Source organism: Scyliorhinus torazame, chromosome 3 (assembly GCF_047496885.1).
Source record: "Scyliorhinus torazame isolate Kashiwa2021f chromosome 3, sScyTor2.1, whole genome shotgun sequence".
Lineage (NCBI taxonomy): Eukaryota > Metazoa > Chordata > Chondrichthyes > Carcharhiniformes > Scyliorhinidae > Scyliorhinus > Scyliorhinus torazame.
Window position 1 is genome coordinate 245,034,247 of NC_092709.1, and position 23,565 is coordinate 245,057,811.

At 50.0% G+C, this 23,565-nt stretch overlaps 1 protein-coding gene across 1 annotated transcript in view; it reads right to left on the reverse strand.

Annotated features, from left to right (window-relative positions):
• The window catches only part of parp8 (poly (ADP-ribose) polymerase family, member 8), a 629,329-nt gene that overhangs the window by 23,729 nt on the left and 582,035 nt on the right, over positions 1-23,565 (reverse strand). The window contains exons 23-24 of the mRNA XM_072497074.1: positions 17,373-17,446; positions 3,182-3,251 (exon numbers count right to left, since the gene is read on the reverse strand). Coding sequence (XP_072353175.1) covers positions 3,182-3,251; positions 17,373-17,446 — 144 coding nt within the window. The remainder of the gene's footprint in view (positions 1-3,181; positions 3,252-17,372; positions 17,447-23,565) is intronic.

The following is a 23,565-nucleotide window of genomic DNA, read 5'->3' on the forward strand; positions in this document are numbered from 1 at the left end:
ACACCATCATTTCCAGTTCTTAGTTGTCGTGGCCACTTTGCAAATGCACCATAGCACAGAGTCTGATGGTTATTTAACCATGTGGAATATTTTTTCATCTCTTTGCCCATTCTGGGCTTTCATCTCTTTGAGCGAGTAGGCGATTGAAGTATTGGTTTCCCCTTTCCCATCATATTCAATTAACAAGGGTTTGCTTCCTTGGCACAGAACACTTAACTGCTTTTATCAGGATATTTATAATTTTTACCATACTTTGTCAAAAATATACTCCATGGAGTATGTGCTATCCTGAGCAATACAGTCATGTGACCTGTTACCAGCCTCCTGCATTCCCTTTCAATAATTTTGTCATGCTACGATCATATTTAAAAAAAAAAATTTAGAGTACCCAATTATTTTTTTCCAATTAAGGAGCAATTTAGCGTGGTGGCCAATCCACCTACTCTGCACATCTTTGATTGTGGGGGTGAAACCCACGCAGACACGGGGAGAATGTGCAAACCCCACACAGACAGTGACCCGGGGCCGGGATCGAACCCGGGTCCTCAGCGCCGTAGGCAGCAGTGCTAACCACTGGGCCACCGTGCTGCCCTCTGCTACCATCATATTGAATGGTGCAGCACGCTCGATGAGCTGCATGGCTACTCCTGCTCCTGTTTCTCCTGTTCTTATACTTTGAGAATATTTTACCTTGGGTGCCACACTCCTTTCTATTTTTGGTTTATCAGTTTAGTATACCCAATTCATTTTTTCCAATTAAGGGGCAATTTAGCGTGGCCAATCCTGCACATCTTTGGGTCGTGGGGGCGAACCCGACGCAAAGACGCAAAGGAGAATGTGCAAACTCCATACGGACAGTGACCCAGAGCCAGGATCGAACCTGGGACCTCGGCGCCGTGAGGCTGCAGGGCTAACCCACTGCGCCACCCTGCTGCCCTTACTCCTTTCTCTTGACTCCTATAAGAGACAACCAAACTCACTCAGTTTAAAGGTGATACACATCTTTGAGCTTGAATTGCCATGTCAGTTACTCCAGAACTGATGCCATGTAACCATCAGCTATAATTTACAGGTAGAAGCCATTGGGATCACAAATTGCCGAATTTGCAAATGAGTCGGGGCTGAGATAGGAGATGGGCAGGCATGTAATCCCCCGCTGCCGGCCTCCGTGCCAGTTCCTTGTCACCATTCTGACCTGACCGATTTTCAACGGGGACAGCTCAGGGTTTCAGGGTTGGAATCCCCCCCCCCCCCCCCCCCCCCCCCCCCACCGCCCCACACTTTCTGGTGGGAAACCAAATCAGGCCCTCAGCATGACCCTGAGCTTCCAGTTGCTTGTCATTTCAATTCTCCAATTTGTTCCCACTCTGACCTTTCGCTGTATGGTCTGCTGCAGGGAAGCTCACTGCAAGCTTGAGGACGAGCACCTCATCTTGTCGTTCAACAATTTTAGCTCATAAGCTCTGCTTCTATCTTGTTTGAGATTTCTTTTTTGTTGTTTCAGTCTTGTCTTGTTTCTTTCTTTATTCCATCCTGTCGTATTCAGATGGCTGCCACCTCATCTGGACATGACTTTTGATTCATTACTAACCACTCTCTTTGCCTTTTCTACCATGAAATCTTTTGTCATTTAGTCTCTCCTGCTGTTCACCCTATTACAGGCCTTCCTTCTGTTCATTTTGCATGCTAACCCCTATCACTGGCTCAAAACATATCGCATTTCTATCTTTCGTAAGTGAGGTCTACAAGATTATGCAGGGCATGGATAAAGTTGAAGGGCAGGCACTCTTACTCAGGGTGAGCGGTCAGTCACCAGGGGCATAGGCTTAAGGTCCGTGGGGCAGTTTAGAGGAGATATGCGAGGCAGGTTTTTTTTACACATAGGATGGTGAGTGCCTGGAACGCGTTGCCAGGGGGGGTTGTGGAACCAGATACATTAACGGCGTTCAAAAGGCATCTTGACAAACACATGGATCAGATGGGTATAGAGGGATATGGCACTAGGAAGTGCTGAGGGTTTTGGCAAAGGTTGGTATCAAAACCGGTACCGGCCTGGAGGGCCAAAGGGCCTGTTGCTGTGCTGTTTTGTTCTTTGTTCTTTGTCACCTCAACTCAAAATGTTAATACTTTTTATCCCCACAGGTGCTGCCTGACCTGCAAAGTTCCAGAATTTTTTGTTTTTATTTCAGGCCAATTGCTGTTAGTCACAGAGCTTATTAAGGCACCATTCCAGCACAAACTGAGACTCTCAGTTGGCGATGTGAGTGGCCCAGGTTGGACTAGACCACCAAAGTAGTGGGAATGAGAGGTGGCAATAGATTACAAGAGAGACTGCTATGGCACCCCAGCCTCGAACCTAGAACCATTCCATGGAGGGATTGCCCAAGGATCATGACCGGGCAGGTGAGGCCTTTTAAAAAGAAATAAACTTACCTCTCCTTATTCCTCCCTCTCTCTCTCTCTCTCATTGCATCTTCAGATCAACAGCTCCCACCTTGGCTGGAGGGGCTGTTGATTTGTGAGTGCTGAATCGCTTCCCATTAGCCCTCCAATGTCAGACTCCCACCTGCTGTGAGCCAATTCCCAGACATTAATTGGCATGGTCATTTAAAAATCTGGGTGGGTATGTCTGTAACTTGCCCTGTGAGGTTTGCACACGGAACTAAATTGGCAACTGGTTTTATGATCCAGAATTGAAAACCTGGCTCAAGTGTAGGACTGGGATGAGAGAAATTATCTTAATTGTCCAACATGTACTGTACATTTGAAATTCCTAACTGGTTCCTGTGCTACACTGGCTGACCATTGAATAACATGAAAAGACCAGGACCATATAATGAGTTTAAAAATGTGGTGAAGTATCTGAGCCAATGGGCAGCCAGAAGTGGACAAAAAGTCAATCTTGCCTCGGAACTACAAAGTGACAAATGCTCTGTGCATCCAAGGGCAAGTGTAAAAATACTCTTGCATTGCTTTTGACCATTCTGAGAGTAAAAGGAGCAAAACTGGATCCGTTGCCCGTAGCTCTCATTTAAATGTTATTAAGAATGTCCATTCAGACTTAAAAGGAACTGTTGTTAGGTTTTATAACATTTACAAATACATAAGGTGAGTTAATTGTTTCTTCATGTTTTATCCATGCTTTGGAAAGTCTCCTAGCTACTAATGCAGGACATCGTACCTTCACATAAGGCTATACACTTCAGGTTACGACTCTGCAAAAACTGGGGCTGCTGTCCTTTTTTCTGTGACTGGAAAATAAAATTGATTAATTTAATTGACTGAATTTCAACTCTTCACAAAACTTTGCTTTGAAATCTGAACTCTAAACTCTCCACACAAATATTAATTGGTGATAACAAATGTTGAAGGGAGAATCCAATATGCATAGGTTACTGTCTAATGGCCAACTTCACACCGTGTGGCAAGCTGCATTCCATGGCTGGACACAGATCCACAAATGGAACCTACAATACCACCGCTGAGCAGCTACAGCCGAAAGAGTGAGGGGGTGGGTGAAGGAACCAGAAACAGAATGGGCGAAGATGGACAAGACCTCCTGCACAGGGAGTCCCTCCGGGCCCTCGCCACAATGGCACAGCCATTCTCACCAGCCAAATACGCAACAAGCCCAGTGGTGGTAGCCACACTCTGAACCTGAAGCCAAATGAGACAACACTTTGATCTGACCAAAATGTCTACAATGGCCCCCATCTGCGGCAACTACAGGTTTGCGCCAGCCATGCTGGACACTACCTTTAAGAGCTGGAGACAGGATAGATGGACGCTGACAGTTTGGGACTTCGACATGGAGGACAGACTGGTGATGTTAGAGGAATTGACAGAAAGGCTACAACTGCCCAATGGGAATGAACTGCAACACCTCCAGGTAGAAAACTGCCTCCATAAGGAGACAACGTCATACCCATGGACACAGAGACATTCAATGTTAGATGAATTGTTGGACCTGGGTAATCTGGGTGGGAGGAACTGCAGGAACCTGCATGGGCGACTGTCAGAAGGGGCATGCTGGACGAGACACAGGAGAAATGGGAAGAACAACTAGGATTAGGGTGGAGCAAAACATGAACAGAGCCAACTCCACCTCCACATGCGCAAGGCTAAGCAGAATGCAACTGAAAGTGGTGTACAGGGCACACCTACCTAGAACCTGAATGAGCAGGTTCTTCCCAGAGGTGGAGGATAAATGTGACTGGTGTCAGGGAGGCTGGCCAACCACACCTACATGCACTGGGCAATGTCCAAGGTTGTGAGAGTGAGGGTAGAGCCAAGGCAGTCTTTGCGGTATCAGACCAGCCAGAACCATTCATGGGGAGGTGGGTAGATGCCCTTGCCTTTGCTTCCCTAATCGCCCACTGGAAAATCCTGCTCAGCTGGTGATCAGCAGCACCACCTACAGCTCCAGACTGGCTTCCTGACCTGTCGATATTTCTCCACAGGGAGAAAATAAAATTCACCATCCTAGGGTCGGAAGAATGCCAGGGGCTGCCTCTGGAGTTCAGGATGGAAACGTGCAAATTAAAAATCGGTGGGGGGGGGGGAGGAGAACAGAGATGGATGTGAGGTACTCCACATGTAACACCTCCCTCTCCCACCTTTGCTATTCTTTTTGTTGGGGCCGACACAAGTAAATCAGTAAAACCTGTTATGGGCCAGGGGTTAGAGAACCCCAAAGTGTATCATGGAGTTCACCTGACCCACAAATTTTAATAGATTGTGGTATGGGGAGCATACGGCCCACTCTAAGGTGTGGTACACCAGAAATGGAAAAGTATTTTTAAAAACAAAACAATGTTTATTTTATGAACTCAAGTTAACCTTTTTAAAACATACAGTGAATATCTTAGCAACCATTACTTCAAATACAACCCCCAAAGACTACAACACTAAGTAAACCTTTAAGCTTTCCTTTTTAACATCCGTACAACTTAAAAACAAAACCTTTATCAGAAGCACATCAGGTTAAAGTCACTACTGAAAACATTTATAATTCTGAATTCACCAAATGATCAAGAGATAGTCTTTTGATGGCAGAGAGAATAGCAGTACACCTGCTTGGTCTGGCTTCAGCTCCAACACTGAAAACGAAACTAAAACACACCCTGCAGCCTGCTCAAAAACAAAAGTAAAAAGCTGACAGACAGCCAAGCTCCCCCCACTCTCTGACATCACTGCAGTAATAAAAACTCATTTCTTAAAGGTACTCTCACTACAGATATTTATATACACACCCATTTATAAACACCCATTTCTTAAAGGTACTCTCACATGACAAATCCTGTAAATACGCATGACAAAACAAGATGCCAATGATACACCTCAATAGTTAAGGGGGAGGAGGGGCGGTTTATTCCTACTATGATATGACAATGTATGGTCCTTTTGTAAACTCTGTAAAAAATCGAAAATACCTCAATTAAAATATTTCAAAAAGAAAAAAATCAGAACAGCAGGAGCTGGGTGTCCAGGACCATGGTGAGAAGACAGAGAGAGAAAGAGAGAAAGCAAAGCTCAAGAGCCGTGCTGATGGGGAAGGGGGAAGAGAAGGTGGCAATAAAGCCAACGGGCAGTGTTGTGAGGAGGTTAGAATGCCTGACTGCAGCACACCTGGAGTGAGCGTAAATGGAAACAATGCTATTATGCAGGCTGCACAGTCGTGCTGTGATTAGCAAAATAATGGATAGCGCCTTGGTATACAAACAAAAAGTCTGTCTCCTGCTCCGCTCATTTTCTAATTTGTGAGAAGGCAACATGCAAAGTCTAAATTATCCCGAGATAGGAATTTAGGAATACCTAAAATCTAAGATATTTTAATTGTGTAATCGTGTAGAACAGCCACTTTTATATCATTCTTAATTTTGACTTAAATTAACTTCAACAGAAAAGAAACTCAGGAAGGCTGTAGATTGCACCGTCAATCCACTCCCCATATTTTGCATACCTGCCAGGCTTGAATTTCCTCATTCTCTGGGCTAATCCCTTTGGGACTAAGTTCCATAGCAGGGAGGTGGGGTGTTTCCCGCTCTGAGGGTGACGCAAAATCACACCTTATCTTCTACCCCGACCTCATTCCTTATTCAGCCTGGAGATTTGAACCATATTCCGGGGCGGACATTATGGCCCGGGTCCTGCCACCATAGCTGGGTGCTATATTGAAAAGGCATCCAACTTCACTGACCCACCATTGAAGAAAGAAGGTGGACCTCCTGAAAAAGACTATGGTCCTCCAGTGACATCCTGAGGCAGGAGGTTGGACCCCCTTGATGACAATGAATCAAGAAAGTCCCCTTGTAGATGCCCCCCCCCCAAACCACTGCTGTGGTGTGCTGGTGCCAGGGTTGCTGGCGGCCTCCATCCTGACCTCGGGAGGCAGCCCCGGGCATTGTCCAGGTGAGTTCCGAGTTCTGCATGTCACAGTGTTACAGACATGTTCTGGACTGGTGCGTTCTCCTGCTGGTGTGATGGAGAATCAGGATTGGTGGAAAAATTATGATCGGGCCTCCATCTGCATCCCATTAACATCACGGCATTAACTTCACTAGGACGGCACGGTAGCACAGGGGTTAACACTGTTGCTTCACAGAGCTTTGATTCCCGGCTTGGGTCGCTGTCTGTGTGGAGTCTGCAGGTTCTCCCCATGTCTGCGTGGGTTTCCTCCGGGTGCTCCGGTTTCCTCCCACAGTCTAAAGATGCGCAGGTTAGGTGGATTGGCCATGCTAAATTGCCCTAAGTGTCCAAAAAGGTGAGATGGGGTTACTGGGTTACGGGGATAGGGTAATCTTCCATGGGCCGGTGCAGACTCGATGGGCCAAATGGCCTCCTTCTGCACTATAAATTCTATTCTATGATTAGTGAGATATAAATTGGTTTCATGCCAGCTACCAACGGTGTTCCTGATCCGCCATGGCAGGCACCATTGGAAGATCCCACAGGAAATTCATGCTGGTGTGAAACCGTATTTTGGATTCCCAGCCGCACCTGCCATCGTGCCTGGCCGGCGGGAACATGGAAACTTTCACCCTCTATTTCTGCAGTGGTGACACAAATAAGCTACTAGGATGGCAGGGTGAAAATTGGATCTCTTCGGATTCAAGTTAGCGCCAAGAGGATTCCCCTGTCATTGGGAGATGTTAATGGAGTCGATCCCTTGTAACAGTCTAGTAATTTTGGATTGGAGTGGATTTGTTTATTGTCACGTGTACCGAGTGTGGTACCGAGCATTAGAGGTATTACAGTAAGTACCCTGTAATGCTGTAAGACCATTGGTGTAGGAGGTACTGTTTTCATTGGTTAAGCCTGCCTGCTGGTTCCGCCCAGTAAGGCGGAGTACAAGAGCCCGTGTCTCCCCAGCAGCTACCTTCTGTACCTGCGCTGCTGGGGGAAACATCTCGTGTAATAAAGCCTTCAATTGTCTCCAATCTCGCTTCTGGAGCTATTGATCGAGCATCAATTTATTACACTAGATTTTAAACAATGCAGCTCCGAATCAAGCCGGAGTGTCTGCAACTCAGCCCCAACACGGCAAACTCAGCAGCAACCTTCAAGCACTGGCTGGCATGTTTCAATGGATATCTCAGGACGGCCACATCTACACCCATGGAGGACCAGAAAATGCAAGTTCTGTACTCGAGGGTGAGCCCAGAGATCTACACTCTCATCGAGGACGCGGACGATTTCGAGGCCGCAATGAATCTGCTGAAGGGACACTATATTCGCTCTGTAAACCAGGTCTACGCCCGATATCTACTAGTGACGAGGCGACAAATCCCTAGGGAATCACTGGAGCAGTTCTACCGTGCGCACCTGGTGTTGGGGAGGAACTGTAACTGCCCACAAGTTTCGGCCAGCGACCACACAGAACTTTTGATCCGGGACGCATTTGTTGCAGGTATACTGTCTTCCCAAATCCGCCAGCGATTACTGGAGAAAGAGACACTAGGCCTCGAGGAGGCACGGGCCCTTGCTAGCTCTCTGGATGTGGCCTCCCGAAACGCCCGCGCGTACGCCCCCGACCGCGCGGCAGCCCCTTGGGCAGCGTGGAACCCCCTCCCGCGACTGACTCCGATGCATCCCCCATCCCCCCCACAAGCTTGTGCTGCGAGACTGCCAGGCAACCCCGGAGGGCCCCGCTGCTATTTTTGCGGGCAAGCCAAACACCCCCGACAGCCTTGTCCGTCCCGCTCATCCCTCTGCAAAGGATGCGGCAAAAAGGGCCACTTCATGGCGGTACGCCACGCCCGGACGGTCGCTGCGGTCTCCGGAGGCGAATCGAGACCGCCACCCCAACCCTCTCCACGGGCCACGTGCAGCCAGTGGGCAACGCCATCTTCCTCCTTCAGGGCCACGTGTGGCCTCCGGGCGCCACCATCTTGTCTCGGACACCACATGTGATGGATGGGCACCGCCATCTTGTGCAGCCCCAGCCATGTGCGACCAGTGGGCGCCGCCATCTTGGCTGGTCTCTCAGGACCCCGACTCGGATGACCACATACCGCCCGAGGAGAACATCCAATTTGTGCCACAACTAGCCTCAGTGACCCTGGACCAGTCTCGGCCCCGAACACTCTCGACGACGACCCAGCTCATCAATGGGCATGAAACATCCTGTCTGATCGACTCTGGGAGCACGGAGAGCTGCATACACCCCTACACAATAAGGCGCTGTTCTCTCCCCGTTCACCCAGTTAACCAAAAAATCTCCTTGGGCTCCGGGTCTCATTCAGTGGAGATCAAAGGGTTCTGCCTAGCGAACCTCACGGTCCAGGGAAGGGAGTTTAAAAATTACTGGCTCTACGTGCTTCCCCACCTCTGCGCTGCCACACTCCTAGGGTTAGATATTCAATGCAACCTCCAAAGCTTAACCTTTAAATTCGGCGGCCCTATACCCCCCTCACTGTCTGCAGCCTCGTGACCCTCAAGGTCGATCCGCCTTTCCTGTTTGCGAACCTCACTCCGGATTGCAAACCCATCGCCACCAGGAGCAGACGTCCAGTGCCCAAGACCGGACCTTTATTAGGTCGGAGGTCCAGCGATTACTGAGGGAAGTTGTCATTGAGGCTAGCAACAGTCCCTGGAGAGCTCAAGTAGTGGTTGTAAAGACCGGGGGAAGCATAGGATGGTCATCGATTATAGCCAGACCATCAACAGGTATACGCAGCTTGACGCGTACCCTCCCCCCCGCATATCTGATCTGGTCAACAGGATCACACAATACAAGGTCTTTACCATGGTGGATCTAAAGTCCGCCTACCACCAGCTCCCCTTCCGCCCTAGCAACCGCAAATACACTGCATTCGAAGCAGATGGGCGGCTCTACCACTTCCTAAGGGTTCCCTTCGGTGTCACTAATGGAGTCTCGGTCTGCCAACGAGAGACGGGCCAAAAGGTTGACCGGTACGGTTTGCGCGCCATGTTTCTGTATCTCGATAATGTCACCATCTGCGGCCACGACCAGCAGGACCACAACACCAACCTCCGAAAATTCCTCCATATCGCAAAAATCCTTAATCTTACATATAACAAGGATAAATGCGTGTTCAGCACTGACCGTCTAGCCATCCTCGGCTATGTAGTACATGATGGAGTTATAGGCCCAGACCCTGAACGCATGCGCCCCCTTATGGAGTTCCCCCTCCCTCACTGCTCCAAGGCCCAGAAACGCTGCCTAGGGTTTTTCTCTTATTATGCCCAGTGGGTCCCCAACTACGCGGACAAGGCCCGCCCGCTAATCCAAAACACGTTTTTTCCCCCTGTCGATAGAAGCCCGCCAGGCCTTCAGCCGCATCAAAGCAGACATTGCAAAGGCCACGATGCACGCCATCGACGAGTCCCTCTCCTTCCAGGTCAAGAGCGACGCGTCTGACGTAGCTCTGGCGGCCACCCTCAACCAAGCGGGCAGGCCCGTGGCTTTCTTCTCACACACCCTCCACGCTTCAGAAATCCGCCATTCCTCAGTTGAAAAGGAGGCCCAGGGCCTAGTAGAAGCTGTGCGACATTGGAGGCATTACCTGGCCGGCAGGAGATTCACTCTCCTCACTGACCAACGGTCGGCGGCCTTCATGTTCGATAATGCACAGCGGGGCAAGATAAAGAATGACAAGATCTTACGATGGAGGATCGAACTCTCCACCTACAGCTATGAGATCTTGTATTGTCCCGGGAAGCTAAAAGAGCCTCCTGATGCCCTATCCCGCGGCACATGTGCCAACGCACAAGTGGACCGCCTCCGAGCCCTCCACGAGGACATCTGCCACCCGGGGGTTACTCGCTTCTTCCACTTCATCAAGACCCACTGTAGCGCACAAAGACTCCGTGAGACGAATAGAGTGAAGTCGATGAGGCTTTATTAAGCGTGTCTGTTCCCCCGCAGCTCGATAGTAAACTGGCCTGCGGGGGAAGACTCCGGCTTCTTATACTCCGCCTTCAGGGCGGAGCTTGAGGTCAACGGCCAACCAGGACCCGGGATCTGTCAGCCAATGACATTAGGGCTTCCAGTCCCACATGACCCCCAATACATACTACCACACCCACAACCTGCCCTACTCCATCGAGGAGGTCAGGACAGCCACCAGGAACTGCCAAATCTGCGCGGAGTGCAAGCCGCACTTCTACAGGCCAGAGAAAGCGCACCTGATAAAGGCTTCCCGTCCCTTTGAACACCTCAATGTGGACTTCAAAGGGCCCCTCCCCTCCACCGACCACAACACATACTTCCTGAACGTGATTGATGAGTACTCCTGGTTCCCATTTGCCATTCCCTGCCCAGACATGACCGCAGCCACCGTCATAAAAGCCCTCCACAGTATATTCACGCTGTTTGGTTTCACCGCCTACATACACAGCGATAGGGGTCCTCCTTTATGAGTGACGAACTGCGTCAATTCCTGCTCAGCAAGGGCATTGCCTCGAGCAGGACGACCAGTTATAACCCCCGGGGAAACGGACAGGTAGAGAGGGAGAATGGAATGGTCTGGAAGACCGTCCTACTGGCCCTGCGGTCAAAGAATCTCCCAGTCTCCCGCTGGCAGGAGGTCCTCCCGGATGCCCTCCACTCCATCCGGTCACTGCTGTGTACCATGACCAACCAAACACCTCACGAACGTCCCCTTGTCTTCCCTAGGAAGTCCTCCTCCGGGACCTCGCTGCCAACCTGGCTGGCAACTCCTGGACCCATCCTGCTCCACAAACACATGCGGGAGCACAAGTTGGACCCATTGATCGAGAAGGTCCATCTCCTCCACGCTAACCCTCAGTTCGCCTACGTGGCATACCCCGACGGCCGACAGGATACAGTCTCCCTGTGGGACCTGCCGCCCGCTGGATCCCCACACACATCCCCACCACCAATACCACCTTCCCTCTCACCGGCGCACCCCACAGCCGCCCACTTCCCAGGTGGATCGGTCCTCCCACTGGTCCCGTCTAGGGGTGATGAAGCTGCCAAAGAAGCCGAAGCCACGCTCCCGGAGCCACAGACGCCTGAGCCGGCGCCTGCATCACCACCGAAGCTACGACAATCGCAGAGGACAACCAGGGCACCCGATCGACTAATTGCTTCATTCTGAATTGTAAATAAATTTTGTAAATAGTTGCGATGTAACGAGGCAAAACCACTGTACTGATGTATACCGGGTACCTCCATAACCTTAACCTCTACCACTGTGTAATGCGAGGCCACCACCCCCGCCGGACTCTTTTTAAACAGGGGTTGAATGTGGTAGTCAGTAATAGAGGTATTACGGTACCCTGTAATGCTGTAAGACCATTGGTGTAGGAGGTACTGTTTTCATTGGTTAAGCCTGCCTGCTGGTTCCGTCCAGTAAGGCGGAGTATAAGAGCCCGTGTCTCCCCAGCAGCTGCCTTCTGTACCTGCGCTACTGGGGAAACATCTAGCGTAATAAAGCCTTCAATTGTCTCCAATCTCGCTTCTGGAGTTATTGATCGAGCATCACTGAGGTACAGTGAAAAGTATTTTTCTACGAGCAGCTCAACAGATCATTAAGTACATGAAAAGAAAAGGAAATAAAAGAAACACAATGTAACTACATAACACCGGCATCGAGTGAAGCATACAGTGGTGTAGTGTTAATGAGGTCAGTCCATATGAGGGTCATTTAGGAGTCTGGTAACAGTGGAGAAGAAGCTGTTTTTCAGTCCGTTCGCGCGTGTCCTCAGACTTCTGTATCTCCTGCCTGATAGAAGAAGTTGGAAGAGTGAGTAAGCCAGGTGGGAGGGGTCTTTGATTATGCTGCCCACTGTCCCCAGGCAGCAGGAGGTGTAGATGGAGTCAATGGATGGGAGGCAGGTTCGTGTGATGGAGTGGGCGGTGTTCACGACTCTCCAGTTTCTTGCAGTCCTGGGCTGAGCAGTTGCTATACCAGGCTGTGATGCAGCCAGATAAGATGCTTTCTATAGTGCATCTGTAAACGTTGGTAAGAGTTAATGTGGACATGCCAAATTTCCTTATTTTCCTGAGGGAGTATAGGCGCTGTTGTGCTTTCTTGGTGGTAGCGCCGATGTGGGTGGACCAGGACAGATTTCTGGAGATTATGTACCCGTAGTAATTTGAAACTTCTAACCATCTCCACCTCGGCCCATTGATGCTGACAGGGGTGTGTACAGTACTTTACTTCCTGAAGTCAATGACAAGCTCTTTAGTTTTGCTGGCATTGAGGGAGGGATTGTTGTCGCTGCACCACTCCACTAGGTTCTCTATCTCCCTCCTGTATTCTGACTCGTCGTGATTCAAGATCTGACCCACTTTGGTCGTATTGTCAGCAAACTTGTTGTAGATGGAGTTGGAACCAAGTTTTGCCACGCAGTCGTGTGTGTACAGGGAGTAGAGTAGTGGGCTAAGTACGCAGCCTTGCGGGGCCCCGGTGTTGAGGACTATTGTGGAGGAGGTGTTGGTGTTCATTCTTACTGATTGTGGTCTGTTGGTCAGAAAATCGAGGATCCAGTTGCAGAGTGGGGAGCCAAGTCGTAGGTTTTGGAGCTTTGATATGAGCTTGGCTGGGATTATGGTGTTGAAGGCGGAGCTGTAGTCAATAAATAGGAGTCTGATGGAGGAGTCCTTGTTGTCGACATGCTCTCGAGATGAGTGTAGGGCGAGGGAAATGGCGTCTGGTGTGGACCGGTTGAGGCGGTATGCGAATTGCAGTGGATCAAGGCGTTCTGGGAGTATGGAGGTGATGCGCTTCATGACTAACCTCTCGAAGCACTTCATTACGACTGAAGTCAAGGCCACCGGACGGTAGTCATTGAGGCACGTTGCCTGGTTCTTCTTTGGCACCGGAAAGATGGTGGTCTTCTTGAAGCAGGTGGGGACCTCAGAGTGGAGTAGGGACAGGTTAAAGATGTCTGCGAACACATCTGCCAGCTGGTCCGCGCAGGCTCCGAGTGCACGACCAGGGATCCCGTCCGAGCCCGCCGCCTTCCGAGGGTTCACTTTCAGGAAGGCCGATCTGACCTCGGAAGCTGTGATGGTGGGTATGGGTGTGTTATGGGCTGCTGGGGCACTCGACAGCAGATTGTTGGTTTCCTGCTCAGACCGAGCACAGATCGCATTGAGTTCATCGGGGAGGTGTGCGCTGCTGTTGGAGATAATGCTCGTCTTAACTTTGTAGCCCATTATGTTGTTTAGGCCTTGCCACAACCGCGGAGGGTCTGTCTGTGACTCTAGCTTCGTTTGATATTCTCTCTTGGCATCTCGGATGGCTTTGCGGAGGTCGTACCTGGATTTCTTGTATAGGTCAGGGTCGTCTGACTTGAACGCCTCAGACAAGTCCTTCAGTAGGGAGTCAATCTCGCGATTGAGCCATGGTTTCCAGTTGGGGTACATACGTACTGCTTTCTTTGGCACGCAGTCGTCCACACATTTGCTGATGAAGTCTGTGACGGTGGTGGCATACTCATTTAAGTTGGTCGCTGAGTTCTTAAATATGGACCAGTCCACTGTCTCCAAGCTGTCACGTAGGAGCTCTTCTGTTTCCTCGGACCAGCACTGCATGACCTTCTTAGCCAAATTCTCCCGCTTAAGTTCCTGCTTGTATGCCGGGAGAAGGAGCACCTTCTTATGGTCTGATTTCCCAAAGTGCGGTTGGGGGATGGAACGGTAGGCGCCCTTGATTTTTGAGTAGCAGTGGTCAAGAGTGTTGTCACCCCTGGTAGGACAGGAGATGTGCTGGTGGAATTTTGGCAGTACACTTTTGAGGTTGGCCTTGTTAAAGTCCCCGCCCACGATGAACAAGGCCTCCGAGTGTTCTGTTTCTTAGTTGTTTATAACTGTGTACAGTTCGTCGAGCGCCTTCTTCACTTCTGCCTGAGGTGGGATGTAGACCGCTGTGATAATGGCGGAAGTGAACTCACGTGGAAGATAGTATGGGCGGCACTTCACGGTCAGGTATTCCAGGTCTGGAAAGCAGTAGGTCGCCAGGGTCACCACATCCAAGCACCAGGAGGAGTTGATGAGGAGGCACACCCCTCCACCCTTCGCTTTGCCTGATGATGCCGTGCGGTCTGCCCGGTGAATTGAGAAGCATTCAGGTTGTATGGCACAATCCGGTGAGGCGGAGGTGAGCCATGTCTCTGTGAAACAGAGCACACAGCAGTCTCTTACTTCCCTCTGAGAGGTAAGTCTGACGTTAAGTTCATCCAGCTTGTTTTCGATCGCTTGGACGTTTGCCAAGAGTATGCTGGGGAGAGGGGTCTTGAAGCAGCATTGCTTCAATCTCCCCTGCAGACCGCCATGTTTCCCTCACTTCCTCGGTCGGCGGCTGCATGGTCCTGGAATCTGATGGGCGAAGTCTGACCTTGTGGAAGGTCGGTGGTTGCGTCTGGCAGGGTCCAGGATGCGGGTGGGGACCAGGTCGCTGGTTAGGTTTCTGGGGTCGCGTCTGGCAAGGTCCCGGCGCTGGTTGAGGTAGAACGGTTGCCGGGGGAGCATGTTTGCGATCCGGTCGGGTCTCGGCGTTCTGCGGCGCATTCGAGACCTTGCGCAGTGTCTCCGCCATTCCTGGGGTCCTGGGTCGTGGGCCGGGGCTTCCTGAGGCAGGTTGGGCTGGGTCCTGTGGTCTGTTCCCACCCTGGGCGCTCCTGGGGTCGGGTCTTTTTGCTACATGGGCCAGTGTAGCCACTTAAAATGGCCATCTCCCGATTCAAAATGGTGAACGGCAAAGGCTGATGGGAAAGTCAGCCAACAGGACACAAACGAGCAGCTGCAGGTTGGCTGTGTATTTACCTCTGGAAAGGCCAGACAAGATCGATACCAGCAACCATCAGCATAACAAAACAGCCATCTGCATACTAATGAGCAATCCCCGGGAACAATAAGCAACATTTAGACACACAAAGCAAAACCAGACTCTTCGGCGCCAGCAGGAGCCTACACAAAAGGAGGTGAACGAGCACCTCAAGACCGCCCATCGATCAGGGAACCGCTCCAGCATTGGAGAAAATCAAACCAAGCGATTGGGACAAAGTCCAATCACTTGGGACCAGGTACAGGATCTGCCCCGAAAGGCGGGAAGCCCCTGGGGACTATAAGAATTGAGCCCCAAGTTCAAATCGCTCTCTTCTTCTCCACCTCTTCGCTCTCTTCACGCTGTTCTTCCTGCCCGGGTCACCCAGCAACAACGAACCGACATTGACCGTGACCGGAGCAGTGAAGATCGAAATCGTAAGTCTTAATTCAACGCTCGCTACGAGATAGGCGCTCCTAGCTACCAATCCGTACCAACTTCGAATCCCGCAGGCTCAGAACCCGAACGAAAGGCCATTTGTCCCTGTTAGTTGTAGAAGTAGCTTAGACGTAGAATTTGTGCATGAGTAGCGATTACTGTGTATAATAAATGTGCTTTGATTTAAACCTTACTAATCGGTGTATTGGATTATTGATCATTACTCGGACTTGAACCACGTGGCGGTATCATAAAGATACCTGGCGACTCGAGAGTAAAGGTAATAAAATAGAGCAATTGAACTAAGGCAAAATTAGCAACACCAGGCAGGCATGTAATTTTGCTATATGGGCCAGGCAGGTCCCAGTGTGTCGAGTACTGCTGTTGGCTGACTAACTTTACGCTGCCTCTACCATGGGCTGGTGCTCTTCCTTAAATTACTTGGTGCTTTACAAATTCTTCTTTTAAAAAAAAAATAATTTAGAGTACCCAATTCATTTTTTCCAATTAAATGCTCCAATTTGAGCAAACAGATCTAGTGGTCTGGTGCAGAAACTCTTAACCATGATGGTAGTTTTTGAGAAGGCAAAAATTAGGGGTCAGTCCAGGAAACACTGCTTTTCAGATCGAAATTCAGGACCTACACCTGGCTTTGCAGGACACAATTTTAAAATCTGCACTTGACACAAAACTTGGAAGTCTTGTGAACTGTGGGGAGGGCAAGGATAGACTTCAAGAGGGTATGGAAAGGCTGGTGAAATGGGTGGACATGTAGAGATGAGATTTAAAACAGCAAAGTGTGAAGTGATACATTTTAGTAGGAAGAATGAGGAGCAGTAACATAAAATAAAGTGTACAAATCCAAAGAGTGTGCAGGGACAGAAAGAGCCATTGGTATATGTGCAAAAATCACTGAAGATAGTAGGGTGGGTAAGCTGAAAAAAAAGTTGTTTTAAAGGCAAGTGGGATCCTGGCCTTTATAAACAGAGGCGTACTAAAGCATGCATGATGAACCATTACAACACACAGGTCCAGCCTCACCGGGAGTGTTCTGTCTAAATTTGGGAAGCGCACTTGAAGAAGGATGTGAAGGCATCAGAGCGATTCGGAAGAGTTAGCAAGGATGAAATTTCAGTTCCCTGTACAGTTTGGAGAAGCGGAGGTTGTCCACTTTAGAGAAGAGAAAGTCGAAAGGAGATTCAGTAGACGTGTTCAAAATAATGAGGGGTCCAGAGAGAGTAGAGAGAAACTAACCATTCCCACTGTCGGATGGACTAAGAACCAGAGGTGAATGGATAAAAAACAACAGTGACATGAGAAGAAACCTTTTTATGCAGCTGATAGTTAAGATTTGGAATGTTCTGCTGGAGGCAGATGCAATTCTGGCTTTCAAAACAGAATAGGACAAGCATTTGAAGAGAATGTTTTTTTGCATTACAGGAAAGGGATGAGAGGCTGGAACTAGCTGAGTTGCTTATGCAGAGTGCTAACACAGAATGGGCTGAATTGCCTCCTCTGTGTTGTCACCATTCTATGATTGGTTTCAAGACCCAACTGACCAAATTAAGAAAGTTGCCACTGAGTGGAACTTTATATATATATATTACTTAACGTATGGTGAACACTATGTGTGGATAGTGCAACATGTGAATCACCCCACCATCATCCCTGTACCTGTAAAGTGGCTGCTTTATTGTTTGAAGGCTGTTCATCCTTGGCTGCCACCTTCTGCTGCTTTTTATTCATCCCTAGAGGATAAACATCATAAACAAGAACATGGTTAACATCACAGTGCCTCTATGTTAAACAGAGCCTTTAATCAATCTCTCTGTCACTGTTTTAAGAAGATTGTAGCATGCGATTTATGTACAAACCAGTTTTAATGACATATTTATAATAAGAGTGGTACTTTCAGGATGAAACTATTCTAGTACTTGAGCCATTTTCCCTTTTTTGTCTTGTTTATACTATTGGGTGGATTTTATAACAATGGAAAGGTTTTGCAAATGACCATTTGTTCTGAAAATGAATACTCAACAAGCCAGTGCTTGCAAAACTCAGGGCATAGGTCCAACATTAGATGAGATTGTGTGATTGGAACACTTACGAATCAAGGCCAATTGTGCTAAGAATTACACTAACAACCAATTCAAGATTATCAGTCATGCCTGCAAGGTGGCTCGTGTACGCATTCTCGAAATGACATATATTGATACGCAGGGACATGTCCTTTGCAAACAGAACTGCACCTTTTTCAAATACTTGGGGGACAACTGTTCCCTGATACCCATGGCAATGCCTGAAGCAATCAGAGTCAACTTGCCTGGTTTGAATTCAAGCAAAAGCTTTGGGGAAGAACTGTTCTATGGTGCATTTTCAATGGCAATGCCTCTATCTAGGGGCTGTTTAGCACACTGGGCTAAATCGCTGGCTTTGAAAGCAGACCAAAGCAGGCCAGCAGCACAGGTCAATTCCCGTAACAGCCTCCCCGAACAGGTGCCGGAATGTGATGACAAGGGGCTTTTCACAGTAACTTCATTTTGAAGTCTACTTGTGACAATAAGCGATTTTTTTTTTTCAATCAAAGTCCAATTGCTAACCAATCAGCACACTTTTCTAATTAATGTATTATACACTGTTGTTTCCTTTGAAATTTGGTATCCTTGTGATTCTGTCTTGACGAGTGCAAGACAGAAAGATTTGACATCTCTCTTTTTTCAGCAACACTGAAGCTCTGTACCACCAAGCAACTAATTATTTCATTGCTAATTTATGTTTTCAATCCCAATTAATAGAAAATTATTTCCACAAATGTTTTCAAGATCAAGCTAATGGTTCAAACTCGACAAATAATGTAAGGTAAAGCTGTGTGATTCTGAGAACTTACACAGTACGCTCTCACTGTAGCTAAGGTGGAAGTCCACTTGAATGCCTCAAAACCAGGGGCTGGATTCTCCGATTTTGAAGCTATGTCCCCATGCCGGCTTGGGAACGGTGGCATTTTACGACAGAAAAAATGGCCACAGATTCTCCGTATGACTGGGGGCTAGCATCAAGGCAGTGTAGAGCACCCGGCTCTAACTGCTGATACGGCCCGGAGAATTGCCAGGTCCGTGGCCGTGCAGATGCACGTGTGGCGGCCTGCAGCAGCCTCGCCGTGTTACATGGTGCCTGCCGCTCGCGGACCCGTGCCCCCCCTTTGGTCGGCTTGAGTGTCCCTGATCACCTCCAACAGTGCCCCCAGCCCCTGGCAAAGTCCCCCCTTACAGCAGATCAGCCCTCCCCCGACTGTGGCGGCACATGGACTGAGGCCGCAGCCGCCACACTGAGTTCCCGGCAGATGAGACCACATGTGACTGACACCGTCGGGAACTCGACTGGTCGGGTCGGAGCATCGGGGGTGGGCCTCAGGCAATGTCCTGAGGCCGTCGGTACGGCGTGCGGTGCTTTGGAGGGGGCGGAGCATCACAAAAGCGGTGCCGCCCCCAATTCGGGCGTGAACAGGGATTCTCCAGCCAATTGGCAAACGCAATTTTGGTGTCGGTGACCGGGGAATCCCGCCCCAGATACGGCCTTCTGTTTAAATTTCTTCTCCTTCAAGTACAACTTCCATCCACCTCAAAGATTGCTGTTGGTGTGCAATATTTGGGGGTGAGGTGAAGAGGAAATAAGGGTGGAGGCTCTGGTGTGGAGGCGGATGGTGGGGCGGCACGGTAGCACAGTGGGTAACACTGTTGCTTCACAGCTCCAGGGACTTGGGTTCGATTCCCTGATTGGGTCAGAGCCTGCACGTTCTCCCCGTGTCTATGTGGGTTTCCTCTGGGTGTTCCGGTTTCCTTCCACGGTCCAAAATGTGCTTCCCAATTTGCACTCTCAGCGTGAGCGAAACTCGGATGCAACTCTGCACTGTAAATTCTATGATAATCTATGATAACTCAGCTCCGGTGGGAGAATCCTGCCACTTGTTCCTTAACTCTACCTCTTGGTTCTCTCCCCGCCCCCCCGCCCCCCGCCCGCACCCCTCCCCCCCACCCTCCACCCCCCACCCTCCAAACTCTGGTATGCCACAGCCCCAACCGCCTGGCCATTTCTTACATCTCTAACCCCACCAATGTCACTCCAATCTTCATTCCCACCCTATTAACAACCACACCCATGATCACACTCCAAGGATTACCAACAATACTGCAGATCTCAACGATGTTCTTTATCAGCCTCCTTGTGCTAACCTGACTTCACACTGACGCTCAGTTATTCCCCCTCCAGACCCAACGATCTTACCCAATCACTTATTTATACATTGACACATGAACCTGAGTGAGTTCTGACTGTGCCAAATTCTACATGATAAAGAGGTGTGAGGCCCAAAATTCATGGTTCCTTGCCTCCTCATTTGGAAGTTGGCTGTCAGCATTCTGCGGGTGAGGAGGCCAAAAATGGACACTGCCAAATTTCTAGGTCAAAATATCAAATCTGTACATCCCATGCAGGTCCTGGCATGTGACTGATATAGGTATATGGTATCATATACCTCATTGTAAGTTGTAGGACACATTTAAAGAAAGAAGTTAGGATTGAGGCCTAGATGCAACAAGATGATTAGAATTTCAAAATACAATTCATATGGTTCCCTTCTAAAAGGCAGAGCTGGGACACCATCTTGTTATTTCTAGGAGGTTCTGTCACCTTCCCCACTCTACTATTGGGCTGGATTCTCTAAACCTATGTGTACTGTAGTCACTCAAGATTGGACCCATTGTGCCACAGCCCCTTAGCATTAATATAGAAATGAACAACCTTTCCTGGGTGACCATTTTGGTGGGGCTGCATCCCAACACTTACGATTGGGCAGCTTCCTACCCCATGGATATTTAGGACCTTGATTTTTAGCCAGAAATAGTCTACAATTGCACCAGTTGAGAGTTACAGTCCCTCTCAAACAATACATTATGGTTCCTTACATTTCTATAAGCTTTCATTTAACACTGAGCTTTGAAAAAAACTGTGTACGTACTGTGTACGTCCCCTTGGCCGCAGAAAAATACTTTTCCCGTACTGCGGTACATTGACAATAAATCAATCAATCAAAACAATACTGAAGAAAATTCCATGAGAAAAGGAAATTAGCATGCGTAGAAAATAACAGCTGCGATTTTCTGCTCATATTCGCCGTGAAAGGAAAAGGTGACCCTGGTGCAAGATATCACGACACACGAAAAGAAGACTCTCGTTGGGTCGCTCTGAATCTTTACACCACAGGGCCCTCCCAGGTGCCAAGTGGGGAACTGTCCGGGATCTCACAGACCTCGATGCTTAGGTGCATTTGTGCTGTCACGGAGGCCCTATATCCCAGGCGGTTCAATACATCTATTTCAATGTGGATTGAGCCCACCAAGATGCCCGAACAGCTGAGTTCGCTGGCATGCCCTGGATCTAGGGGCTGATCGATGGGATGCGTGTCCTCCGATGAGCAACGGCAGATTTCATTTTTACAAACTTAGAATATCAATGAAGGGGCAATTTAGAGTGGCCAATTCACCTCCCATGCACATCTTTTTGGGTTGTGGGGGTGAGACCCACACAGACACAGGGAGAATGTGAAAACTCCACACGGTCAGTGACCCGGAACCGGGATCGAACCCGGGTCCTCGGTGCTGTGAGGCAGCAGTGTTAACCACTGCGTCACCGTGATGCCCCTGAACACCTGCAGATGACAGACCGCTCTACATAATCTGAAAGGCGTTCCACTCGGTGTATGTGCAGCTGATATGTGACCATCAGCTGTGCATCATGCATGTCGGTGCCCGATACCCGGGCAGTGTGCATGACGCCTTCAACCTGGCACACTCAATGATTCCTGACATGTTCGAGATGCCCCCCCTTCCCCCCCCCCCCCCCCCCCCCCCCCCGGTTGGGGGGTTTGGCTCCTGGGCGGCAGGGGTTATCCAATGCGGTCATCGCTGATGATGCCTATCTGGAGGCCACAGAGAGACACCAATACTCGCTACAACTACGTACATGCTGCAACCAGGAGCATGATTGAGCAGTGTCTCGGCATCCTGAAGATGCTGTTCAGGTGCCTGAACCACTCTGGAGTGGCCCTCCAGTATGTTGCTGAGAGGGTCGCCCGCATCGTGGCGGCCTGCTGCTTCCTCAACAACATCGCACAGCAGAAGGGTGAGGCGGATGAATGCCAGGCCTCGTCCGATGAGGAGGATGAGGGGGCGGATGGGCAAGACATGGGGCCCAGGCAGGCATGGGAGGCTGCACGACATATGTGCCTGGGTTAACGTGCACGGGATGCTCTGATCACCTCCAGGTTCACTGACTGGGGTAAGAGGGAACTGGCCAGGGGCATGGACACTGCAACCCACCCTCACACTCTAGCTACCCACCTACCTCTCCCGGCCTGGGTGGTGTGTGTGTGTGTGTGTGGGGGCGGGGGGGGGGGGTTGACACACGTATCATGGGGAACCGCAACTCAGCAGAGTGTCACTTTCTTGTCCGCGGATGACCTCAACCCCGGCGATCTCCCTGTCCTCTGGGCCACCGACCACATCCAGGGCCCTCTGCTCTGCCACAGTGAGGGGCCGCAGGTCCGGTGGATTCCCTGCAGTTTTCTTCCACTCCCAGCAGTTATGAGCGACCTTCTCCTGGGGGGTAGGGGGAAACAGAAAATTACAGTGTTAAGACACATGGAGCCCAGGGGGTGGGTAGCTGGTGGCCTCAGTGGCCAGGGCACCCGGCCAGGGCAACCTGTATGGGTGCCGGCATGTGGTGCAGGGTGTGGGTTCGGATGCCTCCCAGGTATTTGGGGGGGGGAAATAGTGTTCCGGGTGTGTGGGACGGGGGTTACAGCCAGGGGCACAGTGCTGCCTACTCACCCTACCCGCCCTGAGGAGGTTGTGTTGTTTTTTTCGGCACTGCTGGTCGGTTTGGACAGTGTTGCTGACGGCGCTCACCGACTCTGCCACCTGTGCCCAGGCGTGCCGAATGGCCGCGGCTGGCAGCCTCCTCTCAGGGCAGGGGTAAGGATCAACCGATTCTCTTCTACCGCGTCTAGGAAGGTTTCCAGCTTGGGTCGTCCTCCTCTCTGCCATCTTGTTGTCTGGGATAGCGTGTGTGGGGAGTGAAGTGTGCCTATGCCACCTGAGTGTCAATTTCGGGTCCGGTGAATCCAGCACCGTTTCTCATTGGAATCAATTGTGTTCCACGTGGCGCCGGTGCTAGCCCCTTAACAGTAGCTGAATCAGTCCTGGTGCGGCACCAGTTTTCCTGTCGTGGAGGTCCATGAATCCTGCTCCGGCGTTAACACTTAGACTCAGGAATGAAGAATCCCGCTGGTGATGTCACATCAGCGAAGTTTACAAATATCAAAAATGTGAACCAGATGAAAGGATGTCGCCAGGGGTGCACAGGTAAGTATAGACCCCGTGGGAGAGGGACATGCCGAGACAGTATCCTGGCACTGCCCCGTGGCACTGTCCTGACGCTGCCCCAGCACTGCCCCCCTAGCATCCTGGCACTGCCCACAGAGGAAGTGCTGGGGAGACAATCTAGGGAGCTCCATTGGGGAGGGGGTTCCTCTGGTACATGTAGTGGGTCCATGATTTTGGGATTCCCGCTGCTGATTTTTACTGTCCCTGCCCTACCAGTGTGATGACATGGGTCATGCCTCCACGTCTTTTCTGTGCAGAGTGTTGGATTATCTAGAGATAAAATTCCGACTTTGCCGTCTATGAGTTGCATGCTAGTTTTCACGCCTCAGCCAGCACTCTGTGCAGATAATGGAAAATTCCGCCAAATGGTGATTTTATTATTTATTTATGGGATGTGGACAAAACTGCCTAGGCCAGCATTTATTGCC